The following is a 23,194-nucleotide window of genomic DNA, read 5'->3' as shown; positions in this document are numbered from 1 at the left end:
GTGAATAGTTGTTTGGATTTTCTGAATCAGAAATGCTTTAAACTGTTGTTTTGGCCTGTCCTCTCTTGAAGTTATGACGATAGTGACTACAGATGGTATCTAGATGCATGGAAGGAATCATTTGACTGAGAACAGTGTGAGCTCCACCCCCTCTAACCGTCTGAAGTAATTTCAACAAAGGCGTTCATTATGGCCTTGTCTTTCACCACTCCTACTGTACCTGAGATCAGAGTCTGAGCCAGCAACCTGTGTACGAGCGGCAGGAGTGTGGCATGAGTCCTGAGACCGTGCATGTGGAGTGAGCATGGAGAGAGATCACGTCCAAACTTCTCTCATATTACTGGTGCGTGGGAAAATGGACCAGACAGACTGGACAGTACAGAATGGTGGTGGTGTCTCAGGTTAGAGATGGGTGCTTTGGAAAATCTGATAATTCCCCAGATATTAAAATCGGGACATTATCAAAAGCTATCAACGGTGACAGGCATGAGTTACATAGGTGCCTTGGGAGGATGAACTGTAACACTATGGGAAGAAGAAAATGAAGAGACGCCAGGAGAATGAGTGCTGGGAAGGAGGGAGTGGTAAACTGTGCCCGTAAATCAATTTAGATGTAGGGTTGCCCTAAACTGTTTATATGGGTATCATGTTGATTGCGAAGGTCTACACACTGGGAAATGTATTGAAAATTACTTTAAAATGCATTGAGATACCGATCCGTCTATCAAGGCACAAGGCGAGACCCAGATGCAGACACAGGAGGCAGATGGTTGAAGTGTTACAATGTTTAATAATCCAAAGGTGTAGACAAGAGAATTGTCGTGGACAGGCAAAAAGGTCAAAACCAGATCAGAGTCCAGGAGGTACAGAGTGGCAGACAGGCTCGTGGTCAAGGCAGGCAGAATGGTCAGGCAGGCGGGTACAGAGTCTAGAAACAGGCAAGGGTCCAAACCGGAAGGACTAGAAAAAGGAGAATAGCAAAAGAGTACAGGAAAAACACGCTGGTTGACTTGACTAAACATACAAGACGAACTGGCACAGAGAGACAGGAAACAGGGATAAATACACTGGTACAGGAAACACAGGGATAAATACACTGGGGAAAATAAGCGACACCTGGAGGGGGTGGAGACAATCACAGGAACAGGTGAAACAGATCAGGGCATAACACTGTCATTAACGTGACAGTGTAAGACAGGGATAAACCGGGGCCGTGATGGGAAAAGTTAACTGGTAATATAAGTAGTACATACTGTCTATATATTTTACCTGTCTGTAAACATACATTCCAACAGTGTCAGTATGTGCTAAATTGAGGTTCTTCAATCTGAGTGATAGACTCAACGTGAAGCACTTAGGACTGTCATTCTAAATTTGGGTTGGAGAATTTATCGATTGTTTTAATTATGATTCAGAAAGGAGAGGAAGAAAGAGAGAGCGCTGCCCCTAAGCTGTGAGGAGAGCACAATGTGAGGGGAGGGTGCACTGCTCGAATTTATCGAGTCTAGGGAGGGTTTCCTCATACACGAGGTTGAGGATGAGGAGTTTTGTGAGAAGTGCAGCGAAGAAGGTACAACTCTTGAAAGACTAGCTACAGATTCCTGTGTCGAAGGGGGCCACCTCACCAGAGGGGAAGTTTGATGTAATAACAGCAGCGTGTGATTAAGAAACATGTGACTCTGAGTTTTGCAAGGTTGGATATTCTTCCAACAGGCACGAATCTCTCTCTCATTCCTAACCGACCTGCAGTGGGACCGAGTGACGCTAACAGGAAAGCATCCGAAGGTTGCTGCTTATCAACCGTTGGGACCCAAAGATTACACTGTAACGAGGGTGTTCACAAAGTGGTGTAGATCGGCCTTGGGATGAGAGATGTGTACCTAACCTGAGCACAGGGAAGTATTATCCATAGATACCGACTGTATCAGAACATAGGATGTCATTGGAGATGTTGGTGGCTAGAATACCATGGGAGACAGGTAAGGAGTATCTGAAAGATTACGTCCTAGATCTATCAGTGAACCACAAAAGCAATAGGGGATCAGGAGCAGTATATTCTCACGGCAGTCGCTGTAGGGACAGCATCGGAAAAAGCAGTAGTAGTGGTGAAGGCTGCTATAGTAATAGCATGGAACTGGACTGCGGTGCAAATTAGGGGTATTTTGAAGTATGCATCATAGCAGGGGTTACCATGGTAGCGTTGCTGGGATATCACCTTATGAGGGAATTGATGTTGAAACATATATACAGTGGTAATTTGACTCAAGATGAATTAAAGTTGATTAAGGTCACCGGGTGGCCATGGAGGAAGAAGAAGATGGGAGCGAAGTGAAAATAATATGGCATTTTAGCACCTTTTGTAACCTGTGTCCAAACTGGGGAAGACTGGGTGAAAGCATGAGTTTTTTTAGGGCCTTGATTTTTGTGGAACCCAGCAGAAAAGTATCCCGAAGGTATAGAGTCAGGCTAAGAAAGAGTGGGAATAGTCATGTAATTAAACTTCGTTTTTTCTTTGCATATATAATCATGCATAGCTTAACGCATTATTAATACTTATGTTTTGAAGTCTTGTGCTATCACAATCTTAGGGACCCGAAGGAGGAAATGGAGGAAGTCAAAAGCTCCAGTTGAAATGTCCTTATTATTTGTACAATGAGGGGGTGGGGTGGGGGGGGGGGGATAAGAGTGTGCATAGTGTGATTATAGAGTACATATGTGTAAATATACAAATCGGTGTAAATATACAAATCAACTGTGAATGTTAATCAAGTTTTATTTTTTGATCATTATTTATTTTCTGTTAATTTATAAGTAATTTCAAAGTTCATGTGATGTTGAACAGTATGGAATTACTATTCAAAAAGGAGGTACTGTTGGGTTCTAGTTTGAAATACTTGCTTTACTAGAAGTTAACAATTACATGTATGAAGAATGTATATGGTGGGGTCCATTGGAGGTTGGATAAGAAGTATGGGTCTGGAAAGTTACTTTGTGAGGGAAAAGGCAATCACTTGGTAGCGGTCACTGATAAGGTTGGATAGCTCTGGATGAGTGAGGAATGTGGGCCCAGGTCAGGTTAGATGAAGGGAGAACGGACAGTTTAATTACACACCACTTAACTTCCTGCCTAGCAACAAAGATGTAGTGTTTAGAGGTGCAAGGAGGAGACTTTGCCTAAAGGAGGGTATACATAGTTGTGCTGGTAGAAACATGTCTTTATGTCAACAGTCGGAAGGGTGATATTCTTTACCCCTTTTGGTTTCACAAAGTGTAATGGATCTACACTCCAATCCAGTTGGTGGCAGTAATGCATCTATTGGTTGCCAACCGCCATTTAAAAATCACAGAAGTAGAATAATGGTGCTATCATGACCATGTGGGAAGTGGTAATTTACCACATACGACTGGGAAAAATCCACTTGAATGGCACTCCAACTGGTAATTAATAGTGGGAACCTCCTGAGCACCAACTTCTCCCACATGGTGACATCTTGAATGAATACCATTCTATTGTTTGAGGAGAGTGCACAATTATGAACTTGAAAATATATTAACCTTTTTACATGTGGGTTCCAAATACCTCTAACGGTCGCCCCAGCGTGAGCTGTTTTATGCACGTGATGCCAGAATGCACTCACTGTTCCAAAATGTGACAGGACAGTTTACAGTTTACACGCGCTGCCTGCTAATTATCTGTAGGCTGTGTTTCAATTTGGCAATTTCAAATTATTTTCTAACAAGTTGTATTTTCTAACAACAGTTTGAATTGAGGTGTGTTCCGCTTCCTCATTAATTCACATTCAGCGTAGCGGACAATTTATGTTTGAGGCTTTACTGAGCCGGATAAACTTTCCCTTCGATGAAAGCCCCCTGCACTACACTCATGTTTGCACAGATCAAGTATGCATCTATTTGCGCAGTCTTGCAAGAATTGGACCAGTTTCTTGCTGGCGCTCGCTTTGCCTTCCTTGTTTTCCTTACAAATAATAACTTTGGACATGTGTGCGTTCCTATCATTTTCTGTATATCGTTTTGTAGTTTCTAATGTAGGCGCATTATGTGTGTATGTATGTATGTATGTATGTATGTATGTATGTATGTATGTATGTATGTATGTATGTATGTATGTATGTATGTATGTATGTATACATACTGGTGGCAAATAATGCATTCCGATATTGCATATATTGTAATGGACACCTATGATGTGTGTAAAATACTTTTTTGTAGGTTGTACTGGTTATAATGAGCTAAGCTTTTTGCCAGCTACGTATGTCGCCATGTTTGTTGACATTATACAATGCATTCTGGGTGTCACGTAATCCGTCAGACCAAAGATGTTATAATGAGGTGAAGGAATGGTTCACTCATCTTTCGGGTAAACTTCCGAAAGTGAATGAAGGGATGTGGATGATCGTAGATGACACACCCCCTTCAACATGCATACTATAGACCAGGGGTGTCAAACTCATTTCGCATCGTGGGCCACATACGGCCTAGGGAGATGTCAAGTGGGCCGGACCATTAAAATTATACCATACTCTGCTATAAATAACCAAAATATCATGTCTTTCCTTTGTTTTGGTGTAAAGAAGCACAAGAACATTAGGAAAATATTGAAATTTAATGAACTATCCTTTTACAAAACATTTCATGAAACACCTCATATTTCCTTAGACAAATGTGCAATTTACTTTTATCATTCACAAATATGCATTGCAACTGATCCCACTGATTGTACAAAGGCACAAAACTTTAATTGGTACTGAAAAATATAGTAATGCACTTTAAGATTAAATGAGACTTTTAAAGAAAGGAATTTTTAAACCACTTACACATACGCATATAAAATCTAAATGTAATCCCTGCGTACACCTTACAAACTAAGGAGAGTGATTTTAAATGTGTAATGAAGAAAGTGTTCGCCTGTCCTGTAAATCTGTAAACTTCATACATGAAACATACATACACATACAATACATACTGAAAATTTATGGAGTTGTATGAACAGTAGAATTCCATCACACAACTTTTGTTTTGAAGCTGCTGACTAACATTAAAGTGCACATTTTTTAAATCACCACAGTAAGGATTCATCTTCACAGAGCTGTATTCTTTCAATGCAAACAGTATCTAAGGCAGCATTTTAAAGGTGTTAGTCTAGTCTGGACTTGTATTTGTTCCTGAAACTTGGCATCTTTTGGCCTGTACAAGTGCATCAACACCAGGTGTCATGTCCTGACTAGCTGTCACTTTCAGAATGTCATTTAAGTGCTTGTTTGTGAGCCTTGAACGCATTTTTGTTTATTGATATTCATCACTGAGAAAATTTGTTCACAAAGGTAGGTTGTCCCAAACATGCACAAAATTTTAGCAGCCAGGGCTGTTAATTTGGGGTACCCTGGTAGTAGATACTGATAAAATCTGTCCAGACCTACAGAGGCAAATTTGCCCTTCAAATCTGCATCACACTGGTAGCTGGCTTTTACCGCTGCTTCACTGACTTCTCGGCTCTGGATGAAAGTTGACTGCTGTTTCCTCAGACCCGCCAGCAATTCGTTAATCTTATCTCTTCTCAGTTGTCCTTGCAAGCCGTCATATTTTTCGCTGTGATGAGTCTCGTAGTGGCGTCGAATATTATATTCCTTCAATACCGAAACTTGTTGCAAACACACCAAGCACGAAGGTTTTCCGTGCATCTCTGTAAATAAATAGGACGTGGTCCATTTTTCTTTGAAAATTCTACACTCCTTATCTACTTTTCTCCGTTTGGATAACGACATTTTGGCTAATGAGGGTGTAGCGGAGAGGTAGAGACCAAGGTATTAACAACGTCGTAACAAGCAGCAGATGGCGCATTGATACCGTCTGCTGTTTTCAGTCTGTCTCAGTGATGCGGCTTGTCTTCTACTCTGATGGAAAGAGTGCGCCCCTTAGCGGATAATCCATGAATTGCAGCGAATTAAAAATATTAATTCCATGTCTTTTATGCATTTTTTCCACTTTCAAATTATCCTGCGGGCCTGATCGAACCTCCTTGGGGGCCGGTTCCGGCCCGCGGGCCGTATGTTTGACACCCCTGCTATAGACAGACCAAACTCATGTTGTCTCCTCTTTTTATCTTTGGTTGATGCGAGAAGAAAAAAAACATTCCGGAGCGCAAAACTAACCATCGTCGGATGCTCGTTATGATCGTTATGCTGTAGCTACTTCTGTGAATGTCTGAACATTGCATCCAAAAATAAACTGGTCACATTCTGGACATAACTTTATAAGGTCCGTGTTTGTGCAAAAATATTTATTTGAAAAAAGTGTTGCCTGCTCAAATACTGATTATAGCTGCAATCAAAAATGGACATACTAAATAAGCTTTCTAATCAAGAGTTCTATTCACACCGGGTTTATCATATGCAACAGGGACCACTATAGAATGATCACACCCATTTGTTGGTACGTGTGAAAAGGTTAATAAGCCAATTAGGCACATTTGGGCATTCTTGATACAACATTTAAAACAGATATGGAATGGTTCATTGGATCAGTCTAAAACTTTGCACATACACTGCTGCGAACTAGTGGCCAAAATCTAAATTGTGCCTGGGCTGGAATTATACATTAGGGCCTTTCTCTTGCATTTCAAAGATGATGGTACAAAAAAGAAAACACGTTTTTTTCTTTGTATTATATTTGACCAGATCTAATGTGTTATATTCTCCTACATTTATTTTACATTTCCAAAAATGTCAAAGTGTTTCCTTTCAAATGGTATCAAGAATATGCATATCCTTGCTTCAGGTCCTGAGCTACAGGCAGTCAGATTTGGGTATATCATTTTCGGTGAAAATTGAAAAAAAGGGTTGGATCCTTAATTAAAGAAATGTGGTTTATACTGACTCCTTGTGGATTTGTGTAAGTCGATAAGAACCACACTCTCCTTCAATAATAACAAACGCCAAAATGAGATTTTACTTTTGAACCATACACAAACATTATTGCATTTATGTTCAGTAAATTCATTCATATGAGGAGGAAAGAGACCAAATGATTAAGGAGAGGCACATGGGCTACTAATAGCTTACTACACAACATACACTTAGTATTAGTTTCTTAGCTACAAAATACATGTCTCCCTGGCATATTACATAATTTATGCTGCAATATTCAATACATGTTTGTGCTCATTTGAACAGGAAGGTGGCGCAGTGGGCCTTCTTTTGGGCAAATTTTGTCATCAAAGTCTGGCATTCTCTGGATTTATGGTGATTGCAAGACAACTGGGAACTCAAAAAAAACAACATGTTGAATCATGACGTCAGTGATCCTCAGGTCAGAGCTCTAGAAAGAAGCCCAAGTTCCCAACTTGGAATTCCGAGTTGAATTACATTTACATTTTAGTCATTTAGCAGACGCTCTTATCCAGAGCGACTTACAGTAGAGAGCATACGTTTTATAATTTTTTTTTTTTTTTTACATTTCATTACATTTTACATACTGAGACAAGGATATCCCTACCGGCCAAACCCTCCCTAACCCGGACGACGCTATGCCAATTGTGCGTCGCCCCACGGACCTCCCGGTTGCGGCCGGCTGCGACAGAGCCTGGGCGCGAACCCAGCCCAGCCTGGGCGCGAACCCAGAGACTCTGGTGGCGCAGCTAGCACTGCGATGCAGTGCCCTAGACCACTGCGCCACCCGGGAGGCATGACCGCTCAATGACCACTCAAAACGTATTTTCCCAGTTGGAGTTAGTTTTTTTCCGAGATCCCATTTGTCCTCAACTCACTGAAATCTGAGATTTCCCAGTTCCGAGTTTCCAGTTGTTTTGAACGTGGCAGAGATCATACTGGATTGACTATATGGCCAATGTATTCAACCTTTTCTGGCCCATGGTGTTGGGTGTGAATGTTTATCCTTTTAGCTTGGAAAAGAGACCCTTAAACCCAGACTTGGACCACACATCCTCACCACCAAATAGCCGGCAGGGGAAGAAAATAGTGAATGCTTTGTAACGTTTTCAGTTAGACACTGATTCCTTCCAAACCACTCATTGTTGAATTTGTGATTTCCAATTTGCTGTGTAATGTTTATGTCCAATGGCCGATGAGCACCAATACGTTTTATCTATAATTTCTCTTTGTATGACAAGGTTTGAAAAGGATTTGGCAGTAGATTGTCGATGTGATTCATGAAGATGATGGCTTGTCTAGCTTGCTAGCTAAGATTTTGAAAGTATGATGTTGACATGATCAGTCCAATCAAAGCTACGGTAGATATAAAGTGATTTGACGTAATTTTATCTGTGGCCAATGACCTTGAGCCTTTTTGGATGGGCACTTCTAGTGTAAATCTATGGCAGCACCCAAAGGGGCATGAACTGCCTAGCTCTCCCTGTAGAGTCTGCAGTGACCTAGTGTCCCCATGAGTGACAGAACACTGAGCCAAACACGGAGTAACTAGAGAACATTACCAACGCCTATGCTCTGTATTTTCCGCTGGCTGCCACTCCACCACAGAAAGCACTGAGCTAGGCTGAAACACCTGCATTTTGGACCTTCCTTACTCAAGAAAGAAAAAAAAAAATCATGTTTGTATGCGGCCTTATAAATAAAAACGTAACATTTTTACACGGTTTGCAAACTGATATGTGACACATATTATTGCCAAAATAACATGCAAAACAGCTAAACCTGTCCTGCATGATGGGACACCACTATACCTGGAACCATAAGGGTTCTTCAAAGGGTTCTCATATGCAAACTGCTGAAGAAACCTTTTATGTTCTAAACTGAACCAAAATAAAAAAGCAACATGTAAGGTGTTGGTCCCATGTTTCATTAACTGAAATAAAAGACCTCAGAAATGTTCCATGTGCACAAAAAGCAAAAATGTCTTTACATCCCTCTTAGTGAGCTTTTGTTCTTTGCCAAGATAATCCATCCACTTTACGGGTGTAGCATTTCAAGAAGATGATTAAACAGCTTGATCATTACACAGGTGCACCATGTGCTGGGGACAATAGACGGCCGCTCTAAAATGTACAGTTTTGTCACACGACACAATGCCACAGATGTCTCAAGTTTTGAGGGAGTGTGCAATTGACATGCTGACTGCAGGAATGTCCACCAGAGCTTTTTCCAGATAATTGAATGTTCATTTCTCTACCATAAGCCGCCTCGAATGTCGTTTCAGAAAATTTGGCAGTATTTCCAATCGCTTCACAAGCGCAGACCACGAGTAACCACGCCAGCCCAGGACCTTCACATCCGACTTCTTCACCTGCAGGATCATCTGAGACCAGCCACCCGGACAGCTGATGAAGCTGAGGAGTATTTCTGTCTGTAATAAAGCCCCTTTGTGTGGAAAAAAATCATTCTGATTGGCTAGGCTTGGCTCCTAAGTGGGTGGACCTATGCCCTTCCGGGCCCACCAATGGCTGCGCCCCTGCTCAGTCATGTGAATTCTATAGATTAGGGCCTAATTTATTTATTTCAATTGGCTGATTTCCTTCTATGAACTGTAACTCAGTAAAACCGTTGAAATTGTTGCATGTTGCATTGTGGGGACAGTTACGTATATTGATTACTCTGAGACGCAACAAGGCTGACACCAGGTGGTCTTTGAGACAAACTGCAATCTAATATATTTTTGTTCAGCATAGATTGCATATTTCTTTCTAAATAATAATTATAATAACAGCTCTTTCACTTAAATAAATACATGTTCAGATTGCAAATGCACCTGAAAGTAGGCTACTATTGTTTTTATGGTGGTAAAAATTATATTTAGCTGATGCAGTACTTAAAAAAAAAAAAATGTATCTTATGGAATGCCTTATCCTATATACTAAAATGTTTATGCATCGGTCTGTGAAAAGAAGAAGTGCGATTATGGTTGTGTTCAAACACTTCCTTCCCCATCCTTAAAATGACACAATCATTTACATGTATTACTCAAATAGCCTAGTGACATTCTGACTTAGAACGTGGCCGGTAGTTTGTTGTTTGTAGTCCTAGTTTGGGATTTCAATAGTGAATCTATAGTTGCCACATCAGTAGATACCTATTATAAAGGAACATGTTTATGATGTTTGGACTTCTGATGATGTCAGCAGAAGCCTCTTATGGTAAGATCCATCTTTTTTTTCTATCCTGAGATTCATATCTGTTTGTCTATGGAGGTCATGCATAACAACAACAACCCAGTGTTATAAATGGTGTTGTAACTGAATAATTACAGCAGCATGCAACACTCTATTATGAAGAGAAAAGCAACAGTCACAAATCAATGCCACTTATGTCAGATCATAGAGAATTGCAATGTATACTGAACAAAAATATAAACCTAACATGTAAAGTGTTGGTCCCATTTTTCATGAGCTGAAAATAAAAGACGCCCAAAAATGTTCCATATGCACAAAAAGCTTTTTTCTCAACATTTGTGCACAAATTTGTTTACATTGCTGTTAGTGAGCCTTTCTCCTTTGCCAAGATAAGCCATCCACCTGACAGATGTGGCCTATCAAGAAACTGATTCAACAGCATGATCGTTACACAGGTGCACCTTGTGCTGGGGACCATAAAAGGCCACTTTTGTCACACAACACAATGCCACAGATGTTTCAAGTTTTGAGGGAGCGTGCAATTGGCATGCTGACTGAAAGAATGTCCACCCGAGCTTTTTAATTTCTCTACCAACGTCGTTTTAGAGAATTTAGCAGTACATCCAACCGGCCTCACAACCGCAGATCACTCGTAACCACGCCTGCCCAGGACATCCACATCCGGCTTCTTTACCTGTGGGATTGTCTGAGGAGGGTGCGGGTGGAGCTCAGGAGTTTCTGTTTGTAATAAAATCCCTTTGTGGGGATTTTATGCTGATTGGCTGGTTTCCTTCTATCAATTTTAACTCAGTAAAATCTTTGAAATGGTTGCATCGTGAGTTCATATTTTTGTTCAGTATAAATTGATGGTTAATTATTTTAAAAGACAAGCTCAAGAAAATGATTTACTTGTCAATAGATCAGTTCGGGCTATCATAATGTCACAAAGTGAATTAAGTGATCATTTCTGAGAAGAAGGTGTTTGGAGGATTTATTGGCACGGGTGTTGTTAGTCCCGAGTCGAGGGCCGGCATACCGTGCCAATATATCCTCCAAACACCGGCTTCAAAGGAATTATCACATTTATACAATGGGTTGCCAACATATTCAAATATTGATGACATCTTTGAATTAAAAACATTGATGAGACAGTTGATTGCACAGTCAGATGGAACAGAGTAAGTAGGCATTTTAACGTCATGGGTAACTTGTGTAATAGGCACCGGCTGGGATGTGGTTTTAAACAATCAGTATTCAGGATTAGACCCACCAGTTGGATAAATGGTATTGATAAAGTTTTAGCAAAGGATTTACACTTATTATCACTATCAACAAAACAGCAATTTTTTTCTATCCTCAGGCATGGAGACATACTGTAATGCTACACAGAACGTGTCGTGTTACGGAGCTCTGGGAGGAACTGTCTATCTCCAGCTGATGAATGACGCCACAGGATTTGAACTTACATTTAAAAGAAACGCCACTGATGGTAATACAGAGATATTCAAAATGAAACAAAAAAACGTAACCTATAAATTAATTGAAGCCAGATCAGAGTTCTTTATCAATAATGGGACATTTAAAATGAATAACACAGAGTGGAGAGATTCTGCTGAATATCTTTTAGAAATCCACTTTTCAAATGGAACTTACTTGGACACTAGAGGAGTACAACTGACCATTGGAGGTGAGGAGCTAAAAAAACTCACATCTATTTGTCAAATAAGAATATTCCATAGAAGCCGAATGCAATTTATCTTGAACGCTTGAACGTTGTCATGCATGATTTGTGAGGGACTGTGTCAACCCCCCCCACCACCGCTATTTCTCCTCACCATATCATGCAGGAGGATCTTATGGCACTGTCATAGGGTCACTAGTAGCTGTGGTCCTGGTCCTTGCAGTGGTGGTGGGAGCTTACTGTATTCGCAAGAGGAGGAACCCTCCACAGGCACCAGGTCAGTAATGTGACAGCCTAACAATCTAACACTTTTACAACTCTAACACATCGAACAAACGTCAAAGATAAACATCCACACCACTGATTACAACACTCAGTCAGCTCATGTGACTGTTGTTTCAGTGTTGTGGCTCAATTTAGATTTTTTTAGGATGTTGTTCCTACTTTGAATTAGTGTCGGCCTAGATACATTTCGATAGGCTTGTTTCCAGATCTATAGATGTGAAGGAGGTGAATGGATGCTATTTCTAAATCTGCAAATCAACATTAGAGCGTATGTGGGTTGCTTCCATACCTCAAATGTTAAATGTCAACAAGTGATCTGTGCAATATCCTACCACCCCCTCAAAAAAACTAATGTCAACATATCCACACAGATGCTGATGAGAGTCCAGAACTGGAATGTGATAACATCACTATTCTAAAGAAGACAGAGAAACAGAGAGAGGTTCCAGAGGAGGTGTTGTATGGACAGATTGTAGTGCTGGAGGGTGCCAGACCTAACACTGAGAGAGACAGACCTGAGGGGCAGGAGGAGACTTTATATGCTGGAATACAGCTTGGCCAATGAGAGCTGCATGTTCGAAGGGTTGGTCTTTAGAAGTTGTACTGAAGCCTTGTTTCTCCATTTGTTACTGTAACGAATTGGATTAACTTTCCCATATTACTGTTTATATTTCATGACATTCAATGTTGCGGGTTTGTACATTCTTTACCTGAATAAATAACCCAACAAATGGACTGTCTACATTTGTCATAGTCTCTCTGTTACTGATTTCATGTTTTATTTATTGATGTATTATTTCTTTTTTACAAACTCTCAACAACGTTATTGTGCAGTAGTAAAAGTTGTCATTCACTGAATAAGTTTGTGATTGAAAGGATGGCCCGCTAGTGTGTCCTCCATGGAAGAATGGTTCCTTTTTTTGGTTATTTTCTTAATTTGCTTCTAATAAACAAACCCAATTCATCACGGTTTGAGCTCCCAGGAATTACTATATAAAGGCAGTCCATAATGATTTATTGTTATTTTGTCTAGCTGCAACCCAAAAGGTATCAGTTACAACCGGTCGATGCCATCGAGGAGTCAAATCAAATCAAATCAAATGTATTTATATAGCCCTTCTTACATCAGCTGATATCTCAAAGTGCTGTACAGAAACCCAGCCTAAAAGCCCAAACAGCAAGCAATGCAGGTGTAGAAGCACAGTGGCTAGGAAAAACTCCCTAGAAAGGCCAAAACCTAGGAAGAAACCTAGAGAGGAACCAGACTATGAGGGGTGGCCAGTCCTCTTCTGGCTGTGCCGGGTGGAGATTATAACAGAACATGGCCAAGATGTTCAAATGTTCATAAATGACCAGCATGGTCAAATAATAATAATCACAGTAGTTGTCGAGGGTGCAGCAAGTCAGCACCTCAGGAGTAAATGTCAGTTGGCTTTTCATAGCCGATCATTAAGAGTATCTCTACCGCTCCTGCTGTCTCTAGAGAGTTGAAAACAGCAGGTCTGGGACAGGTAGCACGTCTGGTGAACAGGTCAGGGTTCCATAGCCGCAGGTAGAACAGTTGAAACTGGAGCAGCAGCACGGCCAGGTGGACTGGGGACAGCAACGAGTCATCATGCCAGGTAGTCCTGAGGCATGGTCCTATGGCTCAGGTCCTCCGAGAGAGAGAAAGAAAGAGAGAAAGAGAGAATTAGAGAGAGCATACTTAAATTCACACAGGACACCGGATAAGACAGGAGAAGTACTCCAGATATAACAAACTGACCCTAGCCCCCCGTCACCAACTACTACAACATAAATACTGGAGGCTGAGACAGGAGGGGTCAGGAGACACTGTGGCCCCATCCGATGATACCCCCCGGAAAGGGCCAAACAGGAAGGATATAACCCCACCCACCCAGTCACAAACAACCATTTGGGAAACATTATACATTTGGTCCTCTGTTTCACTTTTTATTTCTCTCACCTCTCCTCCTCTTAAATCCCCTTTCTTTCTTTCTCCTTCATTAATTTTTTTATAATGTCACAATCTTAAATGGACTGATAGAGCCGACTAATTGTGAAGAAGGTACAGTGTTAATGTCAGTGATGAACAGCTTGTTCAGTATGTTAGAGCTGACCAGTGCCCTGACAAAACAAACGAGGTGTCATTTTCTCAGGCCGAATATTTCTTTACACTCAAAAGTACACTCTCAGAGGTGAATTCCATGTAGAACCCTCCGTGGAAAGGGGACAGCCGAAGAACACTTTTAAGTTCTTGATATAAACTTTTGTATTCTCACATCACTTTTTTACAACTTATCTGATATTACACATCAAGAGACATGAATTTAAGTTCCTCTTTCCTCTGAATTAGAACTTATGGAAATTCAGCACAGAATGAAATATTTAGGATTTTGGTACAGTACAGTATTGATTAATTTGCTAACTTGAGCCCTGTGTTGTGATGAGGCTTTGTTTGGACTGTTGGTGATGTTAGCAGGAGTGTCTCATGATAAGATGTTTCTTTATGTGTCGATTTCCTTGTTTTACACATGATATAAAGTGCCTTGTTTGTATCATGCAGAAAGTGAACCATGAGATCAAAGCTCTTTGTGGTATACTATAGGCTACTCAGAATCACTTTTGTCAAATGAATCCCTCTCATAATGACTAATGATAGATACAGAGACAATGTTCAAAACACTGAAAAAGACAGATGTCTCGTTATTCATTGTCTTGTGATAATTATAACTGACTGAGGTACTGCCATGTTTCTTAATACCTTGATGTCGTTGGTTTGGTTATACCGTTGCCTGCTTGTATTCTCAACCATAAAATTAATCCTTAAAACTAGGACAGTGATAGTCACTACAGTGTCTATTTTCTGTTGATTTTCAGGCATGGAGACCCCCTGTGATGCCACACTGGATGGAGCTCAGTGTTATGGAACTGACTCTCTCCAGCTGATTGTCACGATCGCCTTCTGGTGAATGAGTGGACCAAGGCGCAGCGTGATATAAATACATCCTCTTTTTATTTACGAAGAAGATGAACACGAAACGAAACACTTTACAAACTAACAAAACAACAAACGACCGTGAAGCTACAAAACGAAAGTGCACACACAAGCTACTAACGTTTAGACATAGAAAATTACCCACAACAGCCTAATGCCTATGGCTGCCTTAAATATGGCTCCCAATCAGAGACAACAATAAACAGCTGTCTCTGATTGAGAACCAAACCAGGCAACCATGGACTTTCCTAAATACCTACACTGAACACAACCCCATACACTCTACAAAACCCCATATACAATACAACCACCCAAGACGAGACAATTACACACAAACATCCCCCATGTCACATCCTGACCTAACTGAAATAACACAGAAAACAAAGATAACTAAGGCCAGGGCGTGACACTGATGGCCATTGTCAGTGGAGTCCCTGACATTTATTAAAAACCGACTCCAATGATGCTGCTAAAAATGTACTCCAAATTAGAAAAAAAAAATGAAAAAAAATCCATTGAAACCAGAGCACACTTCTTTATCAACAATGGGACATTTAGGATAGATAACACAGAAAACAGTTATTCTGCTGAATATAGGCTAGACACATTTAATTCAGATGGGGAAACATTAGGGACCAGAATACTACAACTGTTTATTGAAGGTACAGTAATTAGCTAACCCTTTAAAAATCGCAGATGAACAGCAGAGGTGTTTATGACACAATCAATCTCAAAGGGGCCAATGAATCGGGGAGCTAGTTTTTTGGAAACCACTTTCAGGGGCAAGTCCTTAGATGAAAGCCATACCTTTTGGCCAGGAGTGTCGACGGGCTGAAGCACGGGGACGGTTAGCTTAGGATTGGGTCCTGGTGGAGGCACGAATAGCAGCCTGGGCCCTCCTCCAGGTGCAATGACAACGGCGCATGTGGTCCTGGACTGAGGGCACCGCTACTTCAACCTCTTGGGCAGGGAACTAGGGAGGTTGGTAACCCAGAGCACACTCAAAGGGAGACATACCTGATGAGGCGTTGATGAGGGTGTTGTGGGCATATTCCACCCAGGGTAGCTGGGCACTCCAGGAGGAAGGGTTAGCCGAAGTCACACAGCGTATTGCAGTTTCCAACTCCTGGTTGGCCCGCTCGGTCTGGCCGTTGGTCTGGGGGTGATATCCAGACGAAAGGCTAACATTAATACCCAGAGCTGTGCAGAAGGCTCTCCATACCTGGGATGTAAACTGGGGGTCCTCTGTCAGAAACAATGTCACTAGGGATGCCATGCAGCCACAAAACATGGGATACCAGCAGGTCCAGAGTCTCCTGGGAGGAAGGAAGCTTGGAGAGGGGAATGAAGTGAGCCGCTTTGGAAAATCGGTCAATAATAGGGAGGATGACTGAGTTACCATTCGATGGGGGAAGGCCAGTGACGAAGTCCAAAGCTACTTGTGACCAGGGGCGACTGGGTATGGGAAGAGGATGAAGCAGACCAGTTGTAGGTTTAGTGGAGGTTTTGTTCCGTGCACAGACCGAGCAGGCTGACATGAATTCCCAAGCATTATTTTTTTGACTTTGTAAACAATGTATTTTTAATTTCTCCTTGGCAAAGGACCCAAAGAGCCAAAAGCCGAATCTCAAATTGAAAACATATTTCGATTTTTTAACACTTTTTTGGTTACTACTACTGTTGACACAAAGTTGGAAGCACAGCATTTTCTAGAATGTCATTGTATGCTTTAGCACTAAGATTTCCCTTCACTGGAAGTAAGGGGCCTAGCTCAAACCATGAAAAATATCCCCAGATCATTATTCCTCCTCCCCCCAAACTTTACAGTTGCCACTATGCATTGGGGCAGGTAGTGTTCTCCTGGAATCCGCCAAACCCAGACTCGTCCATCGGACTGCCAGATGGTGACGTGTGAGTCATCACTCAAGAGAATGCTTTTCCACTGCTCCAGAGTCCAATGGCGGCAAGCTTTACACCACTCCAGCCAATGCTTGGCATTGTGCATGGTGATCTTAGGCTTGTGTGCGACTGCTCGGCAATGGAAAACCATTTTATGAAGCTCCCGACGAAAAGCTATTGTGCTGACATGCTTCCAGAGGCAGTTAGGAACTCAGTAATGAGTGTTGCAACCGAGGACAAACGATTTTTACACGCTAAGTGCTTCAGCACTGGGCGGTCCCGTTCTGTGAGCTTGTGTGGCCTACCACTTCGTGGCTGAGCCATTGTTGCTCCTAGACATTTCCACTTCACAATAACAGCACTTACAGTTGAACGGGGCAGCTCTAGCAGGGCAGAAATTTGAATGAACTGACTTGTTGGAAAGGTGGCCTCCTATGACAGTGCCATGTTGAAAGTCAATGAGCTCTTCAGTAAGACAATTCTACTGCCAATATTTGTCTATGGAGATTGCATGGTTGTGTGTTCTATTTTATACACATAGCAGTAATGGGTTTGGCTTAAATAGACGAATCCACTCATTTGAAGCGGTGTCCACATACTTTTCTATTTAAAGTGTATGATAAATGTAAGATTTCGGGTCACTGGCCTACACACAATACCCCATAATATCAAAGTGGAATTATGTTTTAGAAATGTTTACAAATTCATGAAAACTGAAAAATTGAAATGTCTTGAGTCAATAAGTATTCAACCCCTTTGTTATGGAAAGCCAAAATAAGTTCAGGAATACAGTTTCAAAAAACGTAATAAGTTCCACGAACTTACTCTGTGTGCAATAATAGAGTTTAGCATTATTTTGTAATGATTACCTCATCTATGTACACCACACATAAGGTCCCTCAGTCGAGCAGTGAATTTCAAACACAAAGTCAACCGCAAAGACAAGAGAAACTATTGGTAGATAGGCAATAAAAAAGCAGACATTGAATATCTCTTTGAGCACGGTGAAGTTATTAATTACACTTTGGCTGGTGTATCAATACACCCAGACACTACAAAGATACAGGCGTCCTTCCTAACTCAGTTGCCAGAGAGGAAGGAAACCACTCAGGGATTTTACCATGAGGCTTAATGGCTGTGATAGGAGAAAACTGAGGATGGATCAACAACATTGTAGTTGCTCCACAGAGTAACCTAGATACTGTAGTTTGTGTGTATGCATTGATATATACTCCACAATACTCAATACTCCACAATACTAACCTAAATATCAGAGTGAAAAGAAGGAAGGCTGTACAGAATAAAAATATTCCAAAACATGCATTCAGTTTGCAATAAGCCCCTAAAGTAGAACACCAAAACAAGTGGCAAAAAATTGACTTTATGTCCTGAATACAAAGCCTTATGTTTGGAGCAAATCCAACACACCATATCACTGAGTAACACTTTATATTTTCAAGCATGGTGGTGGCTGCATCATGTTATGGTATGTTTGTTATCGGCAAGGACAAGGGAGTTTTTAGTGATAAAAAGAAACGTAATGGAGCTAAGCACAGACAAAATCCTAGAGGAAAACCTGTGTTTAGTCTGCTTTCCCACAGACACTGGCAAAGAAATTCTCCTTTCAGCAGGACAATAACCTAAAATACAAGGACAAATATACACTGAAGTTGCTTACCAAGATGACATGGAATGTTCCTGAGTGGTCTAGTTACTGTTTTAACTTAAATTGGATTGAAAATCTATGGCAAGACTTGAAAATGGCTGTCTAGCAATGATCAACAACCACCTTGACAGACCCTGGAAATATTTTCCAATCCAGGTGTGCAAAGCTCTTACACTTACCGAGAAAGACTCACAGCTGTAGTCACTGCCAAAGGTGATTCTAACATGTATTGACTCAGGTGTGTGAATCCAGAGGTGTGAATAATAAATGAGATCTTTCTGTATTTCATTTTCAAGAAATTTGTAATAATAAAAAAAAACATTGTTTCACTTTGTTATTGTGGGGTATTGTGTTCAGATGGGCGAGAGGGGAAAAACAATGTAATTAATTTTGAATTCAGGCTGTAACACAACAAACTGTGGAATAAGTCAAGGGGTATGAATACTTTCTGAAGGCACTGTAATTGTATAGTTATCTGGTTTGTTGTGTACCTGTTTGTATCGCAGAAGACCAGAACCTTAATAGTAATCACCATATTTACAAACACTAATTACACTAGTTGGCTGCACATATCACAGACAAAAATTGTGGGGAGTAGTGAACGATTGCACACTTCAGGAAGAATGAGAGGTTATAGGGACGCAACCGTGACAGGCCCAGAGTTGATACAGACGACAGCCATGTTGAATCATGTTACAGCTTTTCTTTGCGTGTTCACACTTTAGAGTGAGCACATAGGCCTACGGTCTGTTTCCAAGAACTAGATACATAACTTCCTTTTTTCTGAACCACATTTCTTTTCTAAAAAACTGTTTTACCACATGGTTACGTGGTGTTCAAATGTTCCTTGTTTCAGTTATGTAATATGTCACCAAACCTTACATGTATTTACTTCATGATAGAAGTATGATATAGTTATTTAAAATAATGTTTAAAGGATTTTTTTGTAATTGCATAACAAAAATGTATCAGATATTAAAGTCTACTTACTTACTAATTTGCAGTCCATCTCCCTTGTTGACACATCTTGAGATATTGCTAAAAATAAAATATACTCTTATTTCCTGTTTGTCTATGAGGAAAATCATCCTGGCATCCACACACATACATTTCTGATAATATCTAAGATAGTACATGATCATCTTTATACAGCACACAGTACCTGTACAGCAAATAAGATAATATTAATATGGCTAAAACCAACATCCTGTACTTTTTCTTCAAGACATTACCATATTTGGTTAGCTCCTCCCGAGTGGCGCAGCAGTCTAATGCACTGCATGTGTCAAATCGGAGGGCCTGTTGTCCGGACCTCTGGCAGTCTCTTTGGGGGTACCACAGGGTTCAATTCTCGGGCAGACTCTTTTCTCTGTATATATCAACGATGTCGCTCTTGCTGCGCGTGATTCCCTGATCCACCTCTATGCAGATGACACCATTCTGTATATATCTGGCCCTTCTTTGGACACTGTGTTAACTAACCTCCAAAAGAGCTTCAATGCCATACAACACTCCTTCCGTAGCCTCCAACTGTTCTTAAACGCTAGTAAAACCAAATGCATGCTTTTCAACCGTTCGCTGCCCGCACCCGCCCGCCCGACTAGCCTCACTACTCTGTACGGTTCTGACTTAGAATATGTGGACAACTACAAATACCTAGGTGTCTGGCTAGACTGTAAACTCTCCTTCCAGACTCATATTAAATATCTCCAATCCAAAATTAAATCTAGAATCGTCTTCCTATTTCGCAAACAAAGCCTCCTTCACTCACGTCGCCAAATATACCCTCGTAAAATGGACTATCCTACCGATCCTCGACTTCGGCGATGTCATTTACAAAATAACCTCCAACCCTCTACTCAGCAAACTGGATGCAGTCTATCACAGTGCCATCTGTTTTGTCACCAAAGCCCCTTATACCACTCACCACTGCGAACTGTATGCTCTAGTCGGTTGGCCCTCGCTACATATTCATCGCCAGACCCACTGGCTCCAGGTCATCTATAAGTCTATACTAGGTAAAGCTCTGCCTTATCTAAGCTCACTGGTCACGATAACAACACCCACCCATAGCACGCGCTCCAGCAGGTATATCTCACTGGTCATCCCCAAAGCCAACACCTCCATTGGTCGCCTTTCCATCCAGTTCTCTGCTGCCAATGACTGGAACGAATTGCAAAAATAGCTGAAGCTGGAGACTTATATTTCCCTCACTAACTTTAAACATCAGCTATCTGAGCAGCTAACCGATCACTGCAGCTGTACCTAGTCCATCTCTAAATAGCCCACGAAATCTACTTACCTCATATTGTTTTTATTTACTTTTCTGCTCTTTTGCACACCAGTATTTCTACTTGCACATCATCATCTGCTCATCTATCACTCCAGTGTTAATTTGCTAAATTGTAATTACTCCGCTACTATGACCTATTTATTGCCTTACCTCCTCACACCATTTGCACACACTGTATATAGACTTTCTTTTTTTCTATTCTGTTATTGACTGTACGTTTGTTTATTCCATGTGTAACCCTGTGCTGTTGTTTGTGTCGCACTGCTTTGCTTTATCTTGACCACGTTGCAGTTGTAAATGAGAACTTGTTCTCAACTGGCCTACCTGGTTAAATAAAGGTTAAATATTTTTTTTTACTTAAATTAAAGCATAAATGATTTCACCATATGTTAGTCTTAATCAAAATAAGTTAAGCTAAAATAAACAATTGAGAAGAGGATGTTGAGAAATAAAAATAATGATGTTTCTAACAAAGTGTTGATGATGAAATGTAATATTGTGGAATATGCAGTGGAACCACTTGTTATGGATTGTATTTACAGATAAATTATTTACATAATTCTAAAGCTGTAATTTTTGTATTTTACTTATTTTAACAGTGTAATAATCATTGATATGAGCATAATTTATTCTGCCGATCTGTGATGGGAAATTGCAATTTGAAAATAAAATCCAGTTGTTTTAAAACAAGCAAAAGCTGTGCCTGTCTTCTTTGATATTACATTTGTAAGGACAGACGCTGGGAGACGAGAAGTAAGTACAGGGAGTGATTATTTAGTACTTCTTAGGGATCAAATCGGGATTGATTTGACAACATCCGGTGAAATGGCAGAGCTCCAAATTCAAATTAAATTATTAGAAATATTTAACTTTCATACAATCACAAGTGCAATACACCAAATTAAAGCTTTACTTCTTGTTAATCCAGCCACCGTGTCAGATTTCAAAAAGGCTTTACGGTGAAATCAAACCATGCTATTATCTGAGGACATCACCCCATCAAACAAACACAGGCAATCATATTTCATCCCGCCAGGTGCGACACAAAACTCAGAAATAACGATATAATTCATGCCTTACCTTTGAAGAACTTCTTCTGTTGGCACTCCAATATGTCCCATAAACATCACAAATGGTCCTTTTGTTCGATTAATTCCGTCGTTATATCTCCAAAATGTCCATTTATTTGGCGCGTTTGATCCAGAAAAACATCGGTTCCAACTCGCGCAACATGACTACAAAATATCTAATAAGTTACCTGTAATCTTTGTCCAAACATTTCAAACAACTTTCCTAATACAACTTTAGGTATTTTTTAATGTAAATCATCGATAAATTTTAAGTCGGGATAACCTGTCTAGGATCAGCGTGCCGCTAGCGGCACACCCCCCCCCCCCCCCCCCCCCACTGGAAAACCAGTGCCGCGAAATTCAATTTTTTTTTTTTTTTTAAATATTTAACTTTCACACATTAAAGTCCAATACAGCTAATGAAAGACACAGATCTTGTGAATCCAGTCAACATGTCCGATTTTTAAAATGTTTTACAGGGAAGACACAATATGTAAAGATGTACATCTATTACCTAAAAACACATTAGCATAATCCACCATCTTTTATTTGTCCACCAACACCAGTAGCCATCACCAATTCGGCTAAACTAAGATATTTATAGCCCCTAACCAACAAAAAAACTCATCAGATGACAGTCTGATAACATATTTATGGTATGGGATAGGTTTTGTTAGAAAAAAGTGCATATTTCAGGTAGATGGCATAGGTTACAATTGCACCCACCGTCACAAATGGAATAGAAAAACTACTTAGAGCAACGTGTTTACCTACTTACTAATCATCAAACATTTCGTAAAAATACACAGCATACACGAATCGAAAGACACAGATCCTGTGAATACAGACAATATTTCAGATTTTCTAAGTGTCTTACAGCGAAAACACAATAAATCGTTATATTAGCATAGCACATAGCACATAGCAGCCCAGCATTGATTCTAGCCAAAGTGAGCGATAACGTCAACATCGGCAAAAATATATTAATTTTTTCACTAACCTTCTCAGAATTCTTCAGATGACACTCCTGTAACATCATATTACACAATCCATATAGAGTTTGATCGAAAATGTTTATATTTAGCCACCAAAATCATGGTTAGACAATGTGAAATGTAGCTCAGCTGGTCAGAAAATGTCCTTGCGCCACTTAGACAGTGATCTACTCTTATACATAAATACTCATAAACGTGACTAAAAAAT

At 40.5% G+C, this 23,194-nt stretch overlaps 1 protein-coding gene across 1 annotated transcript; it reads left to right on the top strand.

Annotated features, from left to right (window-relative positions):
• Window positions 1-1,587: 1,587 nt before the first annotated feature.
• LOC129857926 (uncharacterized) lies at window positions 1,588-12,797 on the top strand. Its single transcript, XM_055926627.1, has 5 exons — window positions 1,588-1,979; window positions 9,190-10,123; window positions 11,460-11,786; window positions 11,947-12,057; window positions 12,437-12,797. The coding sequence occupies exons 2-5, from the start codon at window positions 10,075-10,077 to the stop codon at window positions 12,628-12,630; spliced, it is 681 nt and encodes a 226-aa protein (XP_055782602.1). The 5' UTR covers window positions 1,588-1,979; window positions 9,190-10,074; the 3' UTR covers window positions 12,631-12,797.
• Window positions 12,798-23,194: the final 10,397 nt, after the last annotated feature.

The sequence above is a fragment of the Salvelinus fontinalis genome, chromosome 6, assembly GCF_029448725.1.
Source record: "Salvelinus fontinalis isolate EN_2023a chromosome 6, ASM2944872v1, whole genome shotgun sequence".
Lineage (NCBI taxonomy): Eukaryota > Metazoa > Chordata > Actinopteri > Salmoniformes > Salmonidae > Salvelinus > Salvelinus fontinalis.
Note: the sequence above shows the minus strand (reverse complement) of the source record. Positions and strands in the feature narration are given on the sequence as shown.